At 42.4% G+C, this 21,131-nt stretch overlaps 1 protein-coding gene across 3 annotated transcripts in view; it reads right to left on the bottom strand.

Moving 5' to 3' along the window:
* The window catches only part of ZBTB41 (zinc finger and BTB domain containing 41), a 28,808-nt gene extending 7,878 nt beyond the window's left edge, over window positions 1-20,930 (bottom strand). Inside the window, exons 1-9 of one of the 3 annotated variants that reach the window (XM_053249574.1) lie at window positions 20,835-20,930; window positions 19,104-20,310; window positions 16,105-16,312; window positions 15,071-15,140; window positions 11,165-11,312; window positions 8,460-8,589; window positions 7,331-7,426; window positions 4,950-5,056; window positions 3,759-3,864 (exon numbers count right to left, since the gene is read on the bottom strand). In XM_053249574.1, the coding sequence (XP_053105549.1) occupies window positions 3,759-3,864; window positions 4,950-5,056; window positions 7,331-7,426; window positions 8,460-8,589; window positions 11,165-11,312; window positions 15,071-15,140; window positions 16,105-16,312; window positions 19,104-20,217 (1,979 nt within the window). In that variant the 5' untranslated portion in view covers window positions 20,218-20,310; window positions 20,835-20,930. Of the gene's footprint in view, window positions 1-3,758; window positions 3,865-4,949; window positions 5,057-7,330; window positions 7,427-8,459; window positions 8,590-11,164; window positions 11,313-15,070; window positions 15,141-16,104; window positions 16,313-19,103; window positions 20,311-20,591; window positions 20,781-20,834 lie in introns of those variants that run through there. The other 2 variants (XM_053249576.1, XM_053249575.1) reach the window with 2 other exon arrangements.
* Window positions 20,931-21,131: the final 201 nt, after the last annotated feature.

Genomic DNA, 21,131 nt, shown 5'->3' with positions numbered 1-21,131 from the left:
CTTTAGAGACATTGGGTTAATACCAGAGTATCTGAAACCAGAGTACAGTACTTACAGTAAACTAAAAAGTAGCAAGAGCAAAGCAACTACAGTGAGGGAAATAAGTATTTGATCCCCTGCTGATTTTGTCCGTTTGCCCTCTGACACAGAAATGACCAGGCTATAATTGGAATGGTAGGTTTATTGTAGCTGTGAGAGACAGAATAACAACAAACAAACCCTCAAAAGCCCAGTGCCCAAAAGTCAGCGATGGATTTGCATTGTAGTGAGGGAAATAAGTATTCGATCCCTTCACAAAAGATGTCTTAGTACTTGGTGGCAAAACCCTTGTTGGCAATCACAGAGGTCAGATGTTTCTTGTAGTTGGCCACCAGGTTTGCACACAACCCAGGAGGAATGTTGTCCCACTCCTCTTTGCAGATCCTCTCCAAGTCAGAAAGGTTTCGAGGCTGATGTTTGGCAACCCGAACCTTCAGCTCCCTCCACAGATTTTCTATGGGATTAAGGTCTGGAGACTGGCTGGGCCACTCCAGGACCTTCATGTGCTTCTTCTTGAGCCACTCCTTTGTTGCCTTGGCTGTGTGTTTTGGGTCATTGTCATGCTGGAATACTCATCCACGACCCATTCTCAATGCCCTGGCTGAGGGAAGGAGGTGCTCACCCAAGATCTGATGGTACATGGTCCCGTCCATCGTCCCTTCGATGCGGTGAAGGTGTCCTGTCCCCTTAGCAGAAAAACACCCCCAAAGCAGAATGTGTCCACCTCCATGTTTGACGGTGGGGATGGTGTTCTTGGGCTCATAGGCAGCATTCCTCCTCCTCCACACATGGCAAGTTGAGTTGATGCCAAAGAGCTTGATGCCAAATTTTGGTCTCATCTGACCACAACACTTTCGCCCAGTTCTCCTCTGGATCATTCAGATGTGCATTGGCAAACTGCAGACGGGCCTGTACATGTGCTGCCTTAAGCAGGGGGACCTTGCGGGCACTGCAAGATTTCAGTCCTTCACGCCGTAGTGTGTTACCAATTGTTTTCTTGGTGACTATGGTTCCAGCTGCCCTGAGATCATTGACAAGTTCCCCCCGTGTAGTTCTGGGCTGCTTTGTCACCGTTCTCATGATCATTGCAACTCCACGAGGTGAGATCTTGCATGGAGCCCCAGACCGAGGGAGATTGACAGTTATTTTGTGTTTCTTCCATTTGCGAGTTATCGTGCCAACTGTAGTCACCTTCTCACCAAGCTGCTTGGCGATAGTCTTGTAGCCCAGTCCAGCCTTGTGCAGGTCTACAACCTTGTCCCTGACATCCTTCGACAGCTCTTTGGTCTTGGGCATGGTGGTGAGTCTGGAAGCTGAGTGATTGCTTGCTTCTATGGACAGGTGTCTTTTATACAGGTACTGTAACAAGCTGGGATTAGGAGCACTCCCTTACAGAGGGTGTTCCTCATCTCAGCTCGTTACCTGCATATAGTGAAAAGACACCTGGGAGCCTGAAATCTTGCTGGTTGATAGGGGATCGAATACTTATTTCCCTTACTACAATGCAAATCCATCGCTGACTTTTGGGCACTGGGCTTTTGAGGGTTTGTTTGTTGTTATTCTGTCTCTCACAGCTACAATAAACCTACCATTCCAATTATAGCCTGGTCATTTCTGTGTCAGAGGGCAAACAGACAAAATCAGCAGGGGATCAAATACTTATTTCCCTCACTGTATATACTGGCTGACCTCCTGACTAAATGTACTCGAGGATGTCCCATTGAAATTAAAAAGGGCAAGTTAGCCATGCCTAACTTGTCCATTTAATTTCAAGGAGATTTCCTTAAGTAAATTTAGGGTATCAGCCACAATTTCCTTACTCTAGCCATCTTAGATTAACCCAGAAGTGTGAGGAGGATCTCCCACTTTAACAACAACAATAAGAACAACAGTTATTCTCATCTGCTTTGAATGTCAGGGAAGTGGTGCAGGGGAATTTAACTCTTTCTACCTGCACCATTGCTCCAATTTAAACCTGCTTCCCCCACCAAATCTGTTATTAGCTTTGTGGAGGAAAACTAGAACATAATTTGCATATTGTTTAAATGAGCATGATGAATACCAATCCATAGTTGGTAGATCCAGTAGCACAGTTTTGGAAAAACTATCATTCTGAAGCTGCTCCTAGGAAAGGCAGAAACTAAAAGCAACTTTTGAAAAAAATCTTGCTACACTTACAGGAAATGGCCAAAATAGAAAATAATAATAATGGACTACACTTTTATTCCTGTCATTGTTACCAATCCACTAACTTTCCCCTTCTTTTTACTATTACCATAAGAAAAAGGTTCTCACACACAGTCAAGACTGTTGCAATAATTATCACATAAAATATATCCCAGACACCACACAGAATCTACATGTTGTCCACCTTGGACCACAACATGTGGAAAAACTAGGGATCTGAATGAGTAGAGTTATCTTTTCTTCTGTAGCTACACTGGACAGTCGTCATACTTTTTTCTCATCCATAAAAATTCAGTTACAACCATTAGATTGTCTTTTTAAAATGTCATGCAGCACCTAGATTTTTGAGCTGCTTTATAAACAGTCTTCATCATCTCCTCTAAAGAAAGGGATTTGTGTTCCTGTACTAAGCAAGTAATGACATAGTTGGTCACACATTGTACAAAGAAGTGACTTGGAAGACAGATGGGGAAACTATTAGGACTACAGTAGTTAAGAATTCCATCAGTTTTCGTGGCTGACATCCTGACTAATAGAGCACCAGTGCTTCTGAAGAGTTCCATACTAATGCTGCACTGGTGCTACTGTGTGTGTTGGGTGTGTGTGTGTGGAATTTGAACAACCTCTCCTTTTCCTAGAAACCTTCCACGTCACCCAAAAATATGTTCTTGAGAGCTGTGCAACTCTCAGGGTTATTTTGGGGTACCACAGAGCACTTCTTGAGGTAGGGGTGGTTGTCAAAATTTGCCATCAGGCTGGCTCCACCGAGTCCACAGTAAAACAGAGTTAGTTGAACTTTTCAGATGCACTGGTGCTTCTCCTGTTGCACCAGTGCTTCGTTGATCAGAATATCAGTCAGTGGGTCTTAGTATCAACTAATGTTAGCTGGATTAGAATGGCTAATAAACATGCATCAAGAGTTCTCATGCATTGCTGAACTGCATTTTGAAAATGTATCTGTTCACTTACAAACAGATGCAAGAGCAAAGCTGTGGGACACTGCACAACAACTGCTAGCCTCTGCCTTTGTATACATGGAAAGGGATGGATCATGCTCCCCACTCCTGCTTTTCAGACTTCTTGCAATGTGCCACAAAAATAGGCACATATGAGCACACAGGCTAGCACAAATATTTCAAGCACTAGTTCCTTGTGTGCACTTCTTTACAAAGGCTGCTTCTGGGCACAGTAATCATAACCACAAAAGAATCACAGAAAAATTATGCATAGCTACTTTGTATAGTTTCTAATGTATCGAGCCAGCAGGAATGGATAAGATACTGTGATGAAATAAAAATCAAGAAAAGGAAAAATCACAACTGCTAAAAAATTAACAGAAACAAGAACTCAAACAGCAAAACTGATATATTGTCGAATATCACTTGTGGCTTTTAGTTTTAAGGTGAAGTTTTAAATTCACCTTAGACTACAACCATAATGGTTGACATCAAGACATCACCGTTATTTTGCTTAACAGCCAGTACAACCTTTGTCTGTAATGTGAATAGGTTTCAGAATTGAAATAAACTTACTTTTGCCACACCTTTTCTCCTAGATGTACACTTTTATAATGAACAGCGAGGTGGTCTCTTCGGCCAAAACATTTTCCACACTCCTCGCACTGATGGGCCTTTTCACCTTAAGAGGACCAATACCACAATCTGAATCCGACTTATTAAAACTAAAAGCAGTCAAACAATGGAAATTAAAGTAGACGGTCAAAACACTACAAATAGTCTCATACCCTTTTGTACACTTAGAGGGTGACATGATCAATAATAATAATAATTATTATTATTATTATTATTATTTTGATGTCTATACTGCCCTTCCAAAAAAGGCTCAGGGTGGTTTACACAGAGAAACAAACAAATAAGATGGAACCCTGTCCCCAAAGGGCTCACAATCTAAAAAGAAACTTAAGATAGATACCAGCAACAGTCACTGGAGGTACTGTGCTGGGGGTGGATAGGGCCAGTTACTCTCCCCCTGCTAAATAAAGAGAATCACCACATTAAAAGGTGCCTCTTTGCCAAGTTAGCTGAAGTCACAAAATGTATTAACTAAGGCAATGGTTTCTTAAAGAGGAGCTGGTCCCAAAACAACTTATGTGACCTTTAGTATTACTTTTGCTTTTACTACTATTGTTGGTACCTTCCTTCTGTGATGAAATAAAAAATCATCACTTTCTTTAAAAAAATTCTTCTATGCTACCATTTCACATTGCTAGAGTGCTCTTCTAAGAAAAAGCAAGAGCAGAAAGATACAAAGCAAAAAAGAGAGAGAAAGATTTCTGAAAAAGCTATCACGAACATTCTCATAAAAATGCTAGACCCACATGCCATCAGTGTTCATCACTTAATACCTCACAAATAATCCAGTTATTTTAAAATAACAATTTCATGTAGAATGTGATCTTGTGTTTAAAACTTATATTTTAAAATTCCTGCTTTAACACGTTTTCTCTTTAACAGTATACATTTTGGCTATGTGAATGTGTACATCTGCATGCATACAGAATTATCCCACCTCCAAGTACCCTGAGTGAACATGGTGGAAACAGATGAGTCCTAATATTTATATAGCATAACATAAAGTGCTTGTTAAAGAGATGAGATCATTGGGACCATAAAAAGGGCACACAACAGCCTTAAAAAAAACAAGTGTCCAAAAACGCTATGCTCTTGTGTTGTCTGAATGAGAAAAATCAATACCATGCCTACCTGAGTGTATCTTTTTGTGCTTTGTCAGATGGTCATGGCGAATAAATGTTTTCCCACATTCTTCACATTCATACCTCTTGTCATCGTGGTGGACCCGTAGATGAAGCCTGCATTTAATAACCATACAAGTTTGGTCTTCAGCAGGGTCTGCTGCATTCACTATTATACCCAGCCTACCATCACACAATTTTTCGGATGGCAACCATCAGCACAAAAGCTCTAAGTGATTAAACAGGTAGTTCTCAAAGCGGGGGGTCACTAGTAATTTGAAAGGGGGTTCTCCAAGGCAGGGGCCTTTACCCAAGTTCTCTGAGATAGTTGGGGCAGCGGCAGTTGCAGTGAGATAGGAGCCAACAGCCTGACTGCTTGCAATGCTGAAGACGGACACAGCTGGCTTGCTCCTTCTGCTGATGGGCCGGATAAGAGTTTTCTGTCAGGAGAGGAATTATTGAGAGAGCTGTTCTCTTGGCGGGCAACTCCCGTCCAGCCTGTCCATTGAAGCAGCAGCAGCAGCATGGGGGTAACTGCGTTCCAGCGGGGAGTTCTCAATTTGTCTCCTAGGAGAGAATTCTCTCCTGGCCCAGCAAAAGCCGCAGCATGGCTCTGCAAGGAGAGGGGAGATGGGGAGCTGTCAGCTCCCGTCTCCCTAACTGCCGCCATATTGACCATATCAGAATATCATGCAAGTAGAGCAGCAGCACTTATCTGGCCAATAGAAAGAGAGTTCCTTCTCAGGAGATCTCTCATGAGAGAACTCACTTCCTGAGAGGGAAGATGCCTTCCCTGTGGAAGAAGATGCAGTGCTGCTGAGCTCTGTGTGGAATGTAGAGGGAATTCACCCTGATCAAGTTTTCATGTGGAATAAAAGCCAATCCACTCAAGAACTGGATGCACAGCTGTAAGTCTGCCCTCAATCCTTTCCAAAAACTAGTACCTGGCTGGCCTCTTACTCAACCTTGCCCACTCTCAACATCTTTCCAACACTCACTTCAGCTCTGGAAAGACATTTCAGGGCCTTTTTACTGAATGTGTATGACTGAAAAAAGAAAAGGGGTACTGCTCTTTACAGGTGTTTGCATGGACTTCAGCCACTGTTCACAAGCTGCAACACAACTGCAATACTGTGTTCTGCTAAAATGCAGACAGGCCCTCACTCCTTCTCACACACACACACACGCACGCATGAACGCACGCACACACACCCTTCTGACCTGTCATCGAAGAAGTGCTGCTGATGAAACTGCTGTCAGAGCCTTGTGAGGGTTTTGGTGGCAGAAAAGCTCTTCAGCAACACATTTGGTTTTTGTGTTACTGACTCAGATCAAGTGCCAAATATCAGAAGAATTTTACAATAGGAGCATTATATATATATTTTAAGAACTTAAATATTCAACATTTTGGACTATAGTGTTCAAAACAGGATTATAATCCAATTCTGATTTTTGAACACTAACCGTTCAAAAGTTAGGGTTAGATTCTAATCCTAATTTTTGTACACAACTGTTATTTGTGTGTATTCACTTCATTGAGGCTTATTTATCTCTATCTCCAATGAAACCAGCAGCTTTAGTGGGTGGGTGGGGGATATCGCATAACTTTACATTTTATATTTTGTGGCACATACAAGTGAACACGATTTACTATTTTCCAGCTGATTTTTCAATACTGTTCTTTAACAGGGATGTGCCCAAACCAGTTTGATGGTCCTTTTCCAGACCACTGGACCAGTTTGGAGGTCCGGATGGTTCAGAGGTGGTGGTGGTGGTGGTGTGTGTGTGTGGATTACCTTTAAGGGACCAGGAGCATACATTCTTGCTGCCTCAGTCTGCGTCAGACAAACATGCACACCGGCCACTTCTCTAGTGATTTTGGGCACAGCGCCAGCAGAGGAAATGTAGTGGTGGGTGTGTGTGTGTGTGTGTGTGTGAGTGTGTGTGTAAGAGCAGCCTCCCAGTCCCTCAAAAAGTAACCCCCAACTGCAACCAAACCATTGCTCGGACAGTTGGTGCACATCCCTATTCTTTAAGAGATGGTAGGAGTTTAGGTTGACATGTAAAGACAAAACATTTTGAAATTTGGGGGGAGAGGGTTTGGCAATGTAGTTCCAGAGTTAGTACTGTATTTACCTGAATAGATGACTCTGAATTTAAGACAATCCCCTTTAAAAATCCAGGTTATATCTGTATTTATTCAAAAGGAAGAGTACTCTGAATTTAAGACAACATCCTAGTTTCTAACATCAAAGAACTTTGGAGGAAAACTAGTCTTGGATTCAGGTAAATACAATAGCATTTACAATAACTGTAGGAAAATCCTTGCAGCTTGGACTAAAGCATTACTGAGCAATACTAGCATAATTAAAACAATATATGCTTTGTCACCTGTATGAACTTCCATGACGAAAACTCTGCCCACAAATACTACATAGATGAGGCTTTTCTCCACTGTGGATTCTTAAGTGCTCTTTCAAAGTTGTTCTAGAGGAGGCAAGTCAAAATATTAGGCAAATCGAAATAATAATCGAATGCTCTCTCATTCTTTTTCAGCAATAAGTAGTTCCATCTAGAGTAAGAGTAAGAAGGCTGGAGTCCTAATACTTATGAGCTTTAGTCTTAAGCGGTTGCAGAAGCGGGGGCGGGGGGGCAGGGGGGAAGGACCAACATGGCTGTTCTTTAAGGTGATGTTGTCCTTGGTCTCCTATAAAAAGTTGCAATGCTGGTACTTGGCACGGACACCAGACTCCCTCAGGTATTAGAACAGGGATTGAATCGTTGTGTCCACTCTCAACCTAACCTGCCAGGGCTAAATGTTTCCCAAAGGGAACTAGCAGTACAAAATGAAGCTTGCTGCAGGTCCAGTGTGCTACACACTTCCCATACAACTATAATTTGCCAGCATGTCCTGGGTACAGTTCCTAAAAACAACTCAGTACTGATCTTCCCATTTCAGAAATGAATGACAGACATTTACTTATGAGGAAAAGGAGACAATTTGGGGACATCTCTGGACAGAGTCTAAACTTGCCCCATGCCCTGGGTATTGCAGATATTGTGAATGAATGCCTGCCAACCTGCATAGCCTCATCTTGGGTTCTATTTGCTAGTTGCAACAGACTATGACACAATGTTGGGGACATGCTTTTACTTACACACACACACACAAAATAAATAATTCTGCAGTGGTGACACTTCGTATTTAGTGTCTCCTCGTGTAATCTGATGTGATATAAACTTATTAGTTTCCACCTATGTACATGAAATCACTAGTGAAACAGCACAAGAATCAATAGTTCTTTTCAAGGGTGCCCCTTTATTCTGTACTAGTTCGTTTTGTGAAGAAGTCATTGCCACTGGTCCTTGACTAAGATCAAAACACAACCTTATTGCTAAAATGGTAGATCAATAATCTTATATTTAATGTACAAACTTTGATAATGTTGGAGTATTGCATTTAAAAGTATCAATGTATAAAAAACTCTGTATATATTTGCTCACATAATATATCTCCTACCTTTCTCTTACTGATTTTCCACAAATAAAACAAGTCCATTTTCTCTTTCCTCCATGCGTACATTCAATATGACGTTTCAGATTCCCAGTGTCATTAAACTGACGGCCACAAATATCACATGGAAAAGGTCCTGAGAAGAGAAAGAAATACAATTTACATTGCAAGAACATAAGCAAATGTCTTTTGTCATAACCAAGCACACTATTTGGGCACAGAAGTACAAACCTGAAAGACAAAATATTTGCTCACTACAATTAATAGTTTAAAAATCCCAAGTAAAACTTTTGTCTCTATTCAGTTTTGGCAAGCACTATCCACACAGTCCACACTATTCTATGAAGTCACTGTGTTGTGACTATTGATGATGTCTGCTCCAGAAGTTGTGTGGAGCCACAAACCTGGTACACCACTGTAGTGACAGTCAGGCTTGAGGGAGGACTATACCTCAGTTAGAGTAATTGCTTGGAGAGTTGGCTTCTCCAAATAAGGAAGAAGGCATGGGAGAATCAAATACCTGTGGCCCAATCCAGAGTGAGGAGCAGGTTTACTGGACAACAGCCTATAGAGGAGTAGGGGAGGATTGTGTTTCAGTTCTTCCCTAGAGACATCTGAGTAAGGTCTGGTAAGTGTGCTGCTTTCCCCACCCTGCCCTACCTGCAATCAGGGGGAAGCAAGCCTCAGGTGGGTGGGGAGGGGGATGTCAATCATTGTGGTCCTCCTCTGCATGCCAGAGAAAGGGGTTACCCTGCTTCTCCCTGGGAGCCTCCAGGGCTTGCCAGCTCCTGTCTCCACTCACCTGCTCATCACCGGCCATGAGACCCTTAAATAATGCTAAGTGTCCCCCCAGCAAAAGCAGGTGGGAGGCCCGACAATCAGCAACTACTGTAGGGAAAGGGGAGACCAACAGCCTTGAGCTGGGAATTGACTCTTAAGTAAGTAGGAAGGATAGGGACCAGTTTAGCTAGACACGTCAGGAAATGTATTGTTGTTCATGTGCTTGGATCTGACTGCATGGTTCTTGTAGTCCCTGTGGAAGATGCCTCTATAGTTTTCCTTTTATCCAATTGTTCATAAATCCTTCTTGTTGTTATAGAGTGTCACTCCTTATTGGGTCCTGTCCTAGTCCTACACTCCTGAAGGCCTAAGACTGCTCAAGCCTTTCTTGTAGGGAGGGGCTTCCAATTTACTCTCCTAATATATTTCCTTGGAAGGGTGAATCTGCTCATGTAAAAAAGTGGATGGTGGCAACATACCCGGGACTCCTCACAGCTAGAGAAGGGATGTTGTATTCCCCACGCACCAACCTCTGACAGTTACAACCACAAAGCATGACACACTGACACAACCAGGCCCAGGAAATACAGCCAAAACAGCACAGTACACCCAGAATGAAGATTCTCCTGTTCAACTCTCTTTTTTTAAAAAACAAAACCATCCCAGTTTCACCTCACTATTCTACTATACCGATATGCCATTCAATATTCCAGCAATAAAAACCAAATGAATTGTGTCTTCCAAACCTTGACATATGAATAGTCTAGTGTGCTTAACAGATATAATCTGTTTGCCCTTAAGTGGAACCAGTAATATCTATACCAAAACTGAGGGTGAACAACTTTAACTCTTCTTTGAAAGGTGGAGTTTCCTATTATGCAACACTCCCGCCCCCTGCTGGTAATCTGTCTCCATTTCAATCTGTGAGTCAAATTATGGAACATCCATGATACCCTATTAACTAAAATAGAAGACTCTGAATTTCAGACGACCCCCTTAAAAAGTAGAGGTTAAATACACTTATACCTGCACTTAGAACAGGACTCTGAATTTCTATTATCAAAAACTTGGGGGGAAATCTAGTCTTGCATTGAGGAAAATACAGTAGTATCCAGCAATTGTGGAGAGCTGAAGCTGATTTGGATTGGGTCAGCAACACTGGAAGAAGAGAGATTAACCCTTCCCCAATGACATCTCCCGGGGGAAATCTCCCTGCCCCAGAAGCTGCTACTGACTGGGGGGGGCGTGGGAGAGAAATGCAATACAGTAAAGGGAAACTGTAAACTCAAAGCAAATTGCCCATTTTTACAGCTAAAGACATATCATGAGATCCAATCACAGTTCTCCCACATTACACACAGTGTGGACCTGGGTATGGTCTATACATAGCTGGGAAGTGGGAAAGCTTTTGCCTCCACGCAGCTTCTATGTGTTGGATGCCATGTTAGACTAGGAGTCCACATGCCACAGGCCGAATACATATGACATTTGTCCCCCTCCAGGATCGGAGATGTTTTTTTACAACTGAGTGTCGTCTTCAGCTCATTTTCAAATATGGAATGAGGGGGCATGAAAGGAAGAAACCAGATCCTACAAACATTCAGTGTGAACATCAAATCTAGACTTTAACAATCTAAAGGGGGATGCATTGAAGGAAAACAGATATATAAGAGTTATGCAGATGAAATGCTAACCCAGTAAGCTGTTGAATATTCAACATTGTGAGTGAATACCTTGAAATTAATTACCTTGAAATTAATAATTTTTAAATATGTTAAAAGAAATGCTATGTTTCAACTTCTAAAAAATTGAAACAAGTTCTTAAACAATCCTGGATGGGATTTACACAAATTAGTTACCAAAGTTAAATTATACCAAATTCAACAAAACATTTACACAGAACGGTTTCTATCAGAATGAGATTTTCATACCAAGATGGAACTTTTCTTGATGTTTTAGTCTTGCAAAGCGGGATTTAAAGTGCTCTTCACAATACGTACACTTGAAAGGCTTATCCTGAGTATGAAGAATCATGTGTTCTTCCAGATGAGGCCTTCGAGTGAAAGATTTATTGCAAATCTAAAGTAAAGTGATAAAACAGTCAAAAAACTGTTACCTCCACAGCTTTTAAAAAAGGTTTGAAGACACTCCTGTTTAGGCTTTTGGTTAGGTTTTAATTTGTTTTATAGTGTTTGAATTGTTTTAATCATTTTGAATGTTTTAACTACTGGCAATGTTTTATTGACTTTATTTTACAACCATGAGAATTTATGATGGCATACAAATGTGATTAATAGAGAAATAACCTGTAAACAACCAACGGAAATGTACTATCTACTGACATTTTATTGCCAAAATAAAAATAAAAATTACTAATGCTCAGATGATAAGCAGCTTTACCAAATAAAATTGATGGCCCATATATTTTTTTATTCTAGAAATGTCTTCCACAAGCAGTGTTCCCTCTAACAGGGATGCCCAGATGTTGTTCCCAACTCCCAGCATCCCCAATTGCAATGGCCTTTAGCTAGGGATTATGGGAGTTGCAGTCAACAACATCTGGGAATCCCTGTTAGAGGGAGCCCTGTCCACCAGTTGCTACGGAACAGCGTCAGAATTATGGCTTACTCTCTCCTCTTTCATTGCCTTTCCTGATACAGTAGCTTCAAATTTAGCAACATATTTACCATGAGGGAAGAGTTACTACTAGTATCATGATTGCTAGCTGACACGATGACTTTATCTGATTGTGCTACTGTGCAGAACCTGTACTCAACTAACACCGCTGCTAGGATTACAAGTGCACACAGACACTGTAGACTGGTGTGGCCAACCTTCAGCTGTTGTTGGACTTTTCAGTCACTTTCTGTGTGGGCCTGCCTCAGGAGGACCAACCCTATGCTTGACTGTCTGAGAGCCTCTAGAGTCCTGAGTGGAATCCTGAAGCCTTTGAGGTTCAGCCATTATTCCTTGATTGAGCTTGCCACACGCTATTCTGTGTGCCTCATTGCCTGGGAAACTCAGCGCTTCCCCTTGTTAGCTGTGAGTATGCAGGGTGTTCCCAGACAATGAAATCTGGTGCCTCTCCATGCCCTCTAATTTGGCAACTCCTTTGCGTTAGGGCCCTAAGTTGCTCTGAGTGAAAATCCTGTTTTGGCATTGTGCACAGGTATCAAGCTGCTCTTAATGCCCTTCCCCTTCCCCCTCCCTACATTCCAATATCTGCCAACCACAAGGCTATTAGAGCCTCCAGCCTCTCACTATATGGTCCCTAGAAACTGCTTTCACTCCCTGTGCAATGAGAATTGTATCAAGGTTACCAAATACCAGCATTTACACTGTGCCTCTGCTTTAACAATAAACTGTATTTCTTTGTTTCGTAAGCTATGTCTGAGTTTATTGCTTCACTGGGAGAAACCCCAACATTGACATTTGTTCTTATTCACACTTGCAGATTTATTATATTCATATAGCACCCCAAACGTACGGTGGTTTACAACATTAAAAAAATCAAACATAAAACAGCAAATGATTTAGTTTTGAGCTAAATCCCCCCAAGTCACTCCAAAAGCATAGATTCACGTGTGTACAATGTACATGTGTGAGAGCAAGTATGGTAACAACCTGCTGTAAGTAGCTTGGCCTATTTGAAACCCCCCCCCCAACCACACTTTGGTAATAACTGTATTAGGATCAGCCCAAACTGCACACTTGTGAGCAACACATTTTCAAATTCTCCAGAACTCTACATTAGATTGGATATTAAAAGCAAAACAAAATAAATTGGGGTGGTGGGCGGGTCCTAAGACAGAATGCAGGAGACGTAACACAGACTTAATTAGATTAGCCTCAATAAAAGAGTGTGAAGCGCCTTAAGGGGGTTTGTGGTGAGAGTGGGCTTGACCTACTCTCCCCACACACAAGCAGGCAGCCTGCCCTGGGTGGCTAGATTGGCCGCCCACACTATTATTGGCTCTGTCACTGAGCTGGTTGAGGCGGCAGGGTTTGGGGGCCTCCTGGCCCCGGGAGGTTCCAGCGTGCCCCACACGAGTGCACAGGGCATTCTGGGGAGCCCCCTCCCCCCCCGATGTCGGGAGGCTTGTTCTAGCCTCCTGGCTGGGGGACTACTTATGAGTCACCATCACTGCAGCGCAGAGCTGCGCCACACAACCAAAAAACCAGGGTTAGCGAACTGCGTGCTCCGCTAACCTCATTTAGGTGGGGGAGGGCACTTAAGCTGGCTTGCTGCTGGGAGCCATGTGGCTCCCGTTGCAGCACACAACCAGCCCAAACCAGGCTGGTCTCCCTTAGCCCAGTTTCAGCTGTTTGTGGGAATAGCCTCATTAGCTCCCAGTAGTCCTGTGTGCACCCTGAAATTAGCATCTATCACCTAGTGAGGCTACGCAAACTTAGTCTGTGTTATTCCACCTGCATTCCATTTCAAGACTTTGGGGCTCTAACTTCATGCCCAGGTTCCCGTCCCCATATTTTGCTCTCCTCAACATCCAACCTGATGAAGAGTTCTAGAGAATTCAAATGTTTGCTGCTCACAACTTTGTATCATTTGAATTGGTCCCAGTAAATGTATTAGCAGATTGTAGCTTAAAGAAGTGGAAATAAAAGTGGACCGCCTCTTTGTATTTAGTCTTTATGAAGCCCCCCCTGTATCTGTCTGTGCACATGTGCACAGACACACCTTTAAAAAAAAATTTCAACCCAATATATGCTCAAAATGAACTTCAAGGAATGCTCACACCGCTCCGAAGAGGGTGGAAGAGCATGATCCAAGAGCACGGGGTGAAGCTTTCAGCCATACAGTGGTGTTTCTGAGGCTGCTTCACTTCACAATTCCGTGCCCCGCTATGATATACTCCAAGAAGTTAAAGGACTCTCTGGAGAAACGTCAAATGCACCATGAAGAACTACAGTTGAAGGGGGGGGGGGAATCCAGAGTGCCCCACTGCAGCCACATCAAGTTCTCTGGATTTTATTTATTTATATTTATATTCCGCCCTTTGTACTAAGACCTCAGAGCAGTTAACAAGAGAAAAGAACAACATTTAACAAAATATAACAAGATAGTACAATAAAGCAACTAAATTGGCTGCCAATAGGTTTCCAGGCAAAATACAAAGTGCTGGTAATTACCTTTAAAGCCCTGAATGGCTTAGGACCGGGTTATCTGGGAGAGTGCCTTCTTCTGCATGATCCCCACCACACATTAAGATCATCGAGAGAGTTCCTTTTTCGTATGCCGCTAACTCGTCTGGCAGTGACTTGGGAGCAGGCCTTCTCTATAGTCGCTTCTAGGCTATGGAATGCACTCCCTAAGCATGTGTGGCTTAATATCTTTACCAGCCTTTAAAAGAGCCCTTAAGACACACTTTTTAAGCCAGGCTTTTAATAATCTGAATGTTTTGAAGTTTTAAATTTTAATTGTTTAATAGTTGGTTTTATTCTGCTTTTATTGTGTTTCTTTTTGTAAACTGCCTAGAGTCTTTGGAGTCAGGTGGTATATACATTAAACAAACAAACTCAAAACCAGAACAAAATGTAGATTAAAAATTTAGAAGAACAGAGCCAGCTCATTGGCCAAAAACCTGAATAAAAAGGGCAGTCTTCACTCTCCTCCTGAAGGCTGGGAGAGAGGGAGCCATGTGGATCTCATCCGTGAGTTCCACAGCCTGGGGGCAATAACTGAGAAGGCCCTGTCCCGCATTTTCAACAAACTTGCTTCTGCAGGTGTTGTATTCCGGAAGTTATAAAGACAAGTTTTCAATATCAATTTATAACTGCAACATGTCATATGCTCTCTGTGAAAGAAAAATCATACTTACATCACATTTCCAGCCCTCACTTTTCTTTTTCTTGCTAGAGAGAAATTCTTGTGCATTTTCAGGATGGAATCTAGCAAAAAAATCCAGTGAGAAATTTAGCATAGCAAGCAAGTTTAAACATAGAAATGTAGCTTAGCTCCAGTGTTGTTTGTTTTCTAACAACACTAAGCCTTAGTCTCTCCATGTTATGTATAAAGAAAGCAGAGTATCTAATATGCTTCTTGATTTACATTCACCTTTTAAAGATTACATACAACAGAAGTTCCAACTTTAGAGCATCAGCAAGGGCTAAAGTATTATATACCCTGTGCGCTCTTTCCTTCCCTTAAACTTCTTTGCTTAAACATTATTTTAATTTATCCACTACTACTGTATGCATCTATACCTCACATCACATATTATTTTGTATGCATGGTAGAAGTGGATATACGAGCCACCCTTTCACCATACAAAGAAAGTCAACTACCAGATGATTGTATGAACCAAATCAAGGTTTAAGCACTCAATCCAATATAACAATGAGTCACTTTAATATTATATTATATTATATTATATTATATTATATTATATTATATTATATTATATTATATTATATTATATACCACCTGACACCAAAGGTTCTAGGTGGTTCAGAAAAACACAACACACACAAAACAGAACAAGCTGTTAAAATAATTTAAAACATTCAAAGATTACTAAAAGCCCAGCTAAAAAAAATGTGTCTTAACGGCTCTTTTGAAGGCAGGTAAAGATGTTAAGCTGTGAATGTCTATAGGCAGCACATTCTGCAGCCCAGGAGCGACTACAGAGAAGACACATTCTCAAGTCACTGCCAGACAGGCTGGCGGCATACCAAGACCAACCTCTCTCAATGACCTTAATGTCTGGTAGGGATCATATTAGATATCATACACATTAAAAATATAAACTGTTACTTTGACTGCTGCTTAAATATTCTTCAGTGTCAAGACAACTTTGAACTGAAAAGAGGTCACATTACATATCCACAGTATACCAAGTTTGTTCATACTTGCCTCTTCACGTGCTTTATCAGCGTCTTTTTTGTGGCATGCAGTTTGTTACACTGTGAACATTTGTGTTCCTTTTTGTGAAATTCGATTTCATTATTATGTTTCTTTCTGTGAACAGTTAAGTTGGATTTGGTTGAATAACGCTGATGACAAATATCACACTCGAAAGGCTTCTCACCAGTGTGCACACGAGTGTGGCTCTCAAATTTCCCTGTAACACAAACCACTTGCATTAAATTATTAAATAACAAGCTGGCAAACAGTCCCGCTAACCACTTGCTGGCATCTAGTCTTACCATAAAGTATAGATTTTGACATCATTTCTGAGAACCTTTCCAAATCAACTTATAATGTGCAAAGTAAAATCCAGAAATCATTCAGTGAATTTTATCTGCTTTGGGAATATCTAATCCTATCAACTGGGAAACTGTGCTTCTCTCCCCAGCTAGCAGGGTTGAGTGCTGTGTCAAATGTAGCTGTCTGCCATCACTGTCCCCACCATGTCATCCTCACACCAGCACTCAGTCTGTACAGAGGAGACTCACACAAGGACTAAAATTCACTAGTCTCAATGCAGGATGTGGAGAAGTACCATGTCAGTTTCTAGCACCCAGTCTTCAATTCTTGTGCTGAAACTGTAGTTGGAATGGCTGCTGAGGTGAAATAAGAAATTAACACTGAGGCTGTTCTCACATTAATTATTATTATTTACATTTTATATCCCACTCTTCCTCCAAGGAGCCCAGAGCGGTGTACTACATACTTAAGTTTCTCCTCACAACAACCTTGTGAAGTAGGTTAGGCTGAGAGAGAAGTGACTGGCCCAGAGTCACCCAGCAAGTATCATGGCTGAATGGGGATTTGAACTCAGGTCTCCCCAATCCTAGTCCAGCACTCTAACCACTACACCACGCTCTCCACATGCAGTTAACTCCACATGCAGTTAAGACTGGGCTAAGGCAGCCAAGCTCGGTCTTGGGTGCTCATAAGAACCACCAGGATTGCACCTGATCCCAGATGCACTTTGCTGCAAACCTGCCTGAAGAGCCAGCCTCTTAAATGAGGTTAAGCGAGTGAGTGCTCCCTCAGCCCCATATTTTTAATTGTGTGCAGTGCTGGCTGCTTTTAGCCGGCACTGCTGAGGGACCCCCAAAATGCGCCATACACTTGCATGGTGCATTACGGGATTTCTGGGGGCCGGGACGATACATCCAGGTCTCTGACCCTCCACGCTGCCTGGGGCAGTGGAGGATCATCTGAATGTGCAATGCGTACACCCAGCAAAGGAGGAGAGGTTGTCTGTGGGGAAGGTAAGTTTCAGCAGCCTTCCCCACCACCCACCTGGTGGCCCTTCTCAATGATCATGAGAAGGGGCTCACCAACTTCGACTGCTCCAGAGTTTATACTCAGACTACTGAGTTTCAGCAACTTTGCTAGGTTGCTCTCAACAGGCTACTCATCATCACTCTCTTCCTCTGAAGCACACAGCACCCAACCATCAAAACCAAATCTATCTCTGCCGCAGCAACAGAAGGTAGCATCCTTTGAGCTTTCCACACAACTCTTGTCTCCCTTTTTTGAGCCAGGACTCATCCTTAACTTGATCCTGCAATTTAATATTTGATCTTATATATTGTTTTTACCTTAAAAAAAGATGTCTATGGTCTGGTTCAGATGGTTGATCATGCTTGAAAGCATGCAGGGTTGCTGTGGGCTCATGGTATAAACTAGCCTCTTCATGTGCGAAGGGGACATATGGGCCTCACAATTTACATGATAGTTAGCAACTGTAAAAGGGATACACCTGCTGCAATCATGTAATTTCAGCAGTCAAGTGATAAAAGACTCCTCCCATCACATGAAAGAGGCACCTTCATGTGATTCCAGCAGGGTTAAAAAAAAAGCTCTCAGAGGTACTGTAACTGCACTGGGGCCAACAAGTATTTGAGCCAGGCCAAAAATCTATTACTCATTCTCCCTTCTTTTACCCTTTTCTCATGATTTCTCTCCAAAAGATAGTTGATGCCATTGAGAGAGTCATGACTCACTATTTGAAGACTAATGATTTAGAGAAGACCCAAAACAACATGCCTAACACCCATGTTTGTTTTCATAGATAAGGGGTGCTGAACAAAAATGAAAGCTAGTCAAGGAACTAGTTTTCTTCTCTGTGTACACATTCCCCTTTCTATGTTATCTTCACATATTTTAAATTTTAAAATATATGAAAAAGTAATACGATGTAGCAAAAAGTAGTATGACATAGCTCCGGGTTATAGTGTACCATTGTTAACTCTAAAAATTGATATATCAGAACTTCTGTACAAAGGACCTTGCAATAAAACATAACCCTATGAGATTCTGCTTTTATATCACTATTCTAAAAATGTTATGTTACACAGTTCACTCAGTACTGCTAACATTCACAGATATGGTAATAATCTCAGATAGCACTTTCATTGCAAAGTAAGCCTCCCTTTAGAGATGTGAATCATTATCAGGGTGGGCATAAACATTTCCTTGCACCAAAAGAAACAGCCAGGATACAATACACATATTTTAATTTATTGAGCAAAGAGGCACTTTTCAAAGTGGTGATTCTCTTATCTATAGCAGGGGAGAACAACTGTCCTTATCCAATCCCATTCAGCATCCCTCCAGTTTGTTGCTGGTGTCTAACTTATGTTTATTTTTAGACTGTAGGCCCCTTTTGGGACAGGGAATATCCCCTTTTTTAAAAAAAAATGATTTATACATCTGGGTAAACTGTAGAATCCCCACTGGTATGTTTCCCAGACTATGGGAAGCACCTATATCAGGCAGCAGCAATAGAGGAAGATGCTGAAAGACATCATCTCAGGAGATGGCAATGGTAAACCCCTCCTGTATTCTACCAAAGACAACCACGGGGCTCTGTAGTCACGAAGAGTCGACATTGACTCAATGGCACACTTTACGTTTAAATTGTAAAGAAAGAAGGAAAGTATCACACACCCTCTTACCTGCTCGATCAAATGTTTTATCACACTTAGGACACTGCAAACATTTTTTGTTACTGTTTTGAATAATGACTGGAATATATGTAGAAAGATTGCCTTCTGGAATATTTCCTGCCAGACCATCTGGCTCAGGACTATCTTTATCATCCTCTTTTTCACTTTCCTCTTCAGACTCTGTATCATCACCTGACGTATCCTCATCCTGCCTGTCTTCATCAGTATTATATTCACTTCTACTCTCTTCAGACTCATTGTTTTCCTTGTCAGGTGTGACTTTATCTAAAATGCTATCAGATACATCGCCACTTTCATTATCACTCGGAACAAACTTAGTTGGACACTTGCGATTGCGTGTTGATCGTCTGGTAGAAATATCTGGCTTCTCAACCATTTTTAGCCCATGTTCTTTTCCCCATGCAAGTGATTTGTGTGCTCTGGACAAGTGATTTTCTAAGGATTTTTTGTAACAAAAGTTGCGATTACACAATGTGCATTGGTGATTGCTTGCTACTTTAGGAGTCACTTCATTGATCGCCTCTACTGGGGATAGATTTTCAGTTCTCTCCTCAGATTGTGAACCAGAAACATTTTCACCATTTAACAGTTTAACTGCATCAATAATATCCAAAAACTTGGCTGCCTCTAAAACTAAAGGGATTTCAGAAGTATATACAAAAAGCTCCGACGTGTAGAGAAACTCAAGAAGATGACGGAAAACTGAATGAGTCACATGATCTAAGATAACAACATCCGTGCTTGGGTTTTTGCTCAAATAAGCATGAAAGTAACTGCTCCCAACAGCCACTACTACTTTGTGGGCACTGAATTTTTCACCATCAACAATTATGAGCAGATCACAAAAAGAGGGCTGCTTCTGTCGATCATCATTTAGGTATCTGAGGAGATTTTTGTTGTATTCCAGGGAACTTAAAAGTTTTCTTTGATCTGGCGAAGGAGGAGATGGTTTGGAACACTGGATTCTAGCAGCTGCTCCTGCAAAATCGACACTAGCTTCCTGCACAGAGTCTGCTACAAGATTCTTACTGGAAGAGTCCTTCTGGTGATCAAGACGTATCCTGTCATCTAGATTTGCAGTGAGCTTTCTCCTTTTCTTCATTGCAGTTGTGCGGCTTTAAAATCGGGAGCTTCATATGTAATCAACAGACTGTCAAAGAGCAGTAGCTTCAATTCTTAAGTCTGAAGTTCCGATCTGCAAATACAACACTCGTTAAACAGTTTGCACGCACTCACTGCGATTAGAGCCCAGCACCCTCCCCTGTTCTAGAGACTACAATGCAATTTTGCTTCCAGTATCCTGCAGCTGAGCACACATCCGGAAACACAGTCGCATATGCTGTCGTATCAGGAATGCTTTTAAGAACTGCGCTAAATATTTGCGTAGTGAAGCTGAGGTTCGGTCAACCTCAAAATAAGAGCAGTGTGGATGCGTTTTAAGTATTTCGTACTTTTAAAATAATATAGAGCCCATACGTGAGGCACAGAGTGTGTTTTCCCCTTAACCACCCGCCTGGCTGCCAGCATCAAGACTAAGAGAGGAAGGAGGGTACGTGGGCACCGCCGCTCACAAACCCGTCTGGTCTTCCAGGTCACCACCAGCCCGTGGCGGAGGCTATTGCTTGCTCCTCCCACCCAGCAGCAGCAGCAGCTCGGCTTCCCTGCCTAGTTCCCGCGCTGCCGTGACGTGACTTGGGGGGGGGGTTAAGGGGGACTCACCTCCCGGGCTTCTCGCGGCTGGCCACTACAGCTGGCTCCCGCTGCCCCTCTTGCCCCCCTGGCGGCAGCACAGCCTCAGCGTCTCCTTCCGGCGCGGCCTTGACGCAACGAGCCAGGAGGCAGCCGCGGAAGCGCAGAGGGGACTCCGAGAGAGTCCGGATGTCTCGCGAGTGCGAGACTCCACGAGCCACGTGCTCAGCGCTGCTGTTCGTAGTTGGGTTGGGTGGTGCTGCTGCTGCAGCGGGGAGGTCTTTGCAGGTGCGAACGGGGGCTGTGTCGTTTGCAATGTGGTTCCAA

Source organism: Hemicordylus capensis, chromosome 4 (genome assembly GCF_027244095.1).
Source record: "Hemicordylus capensis ecotype Gifberg chromosome 4, rHemCap1.1.pri, whole genome shotgun sequence".
NCBI classification, from domain to species: domain Eukaryota; kingdom Metazoa; phylum Chordata; class Lepidosauria; order Squamata; family Cordylidae; genus Hemicordylus; species Hemicordylus capensis.
Note: the sequence above shows the minus strand (reverse complement) of the source record. Positions and strands in the feature narration are given on the sequence as shown.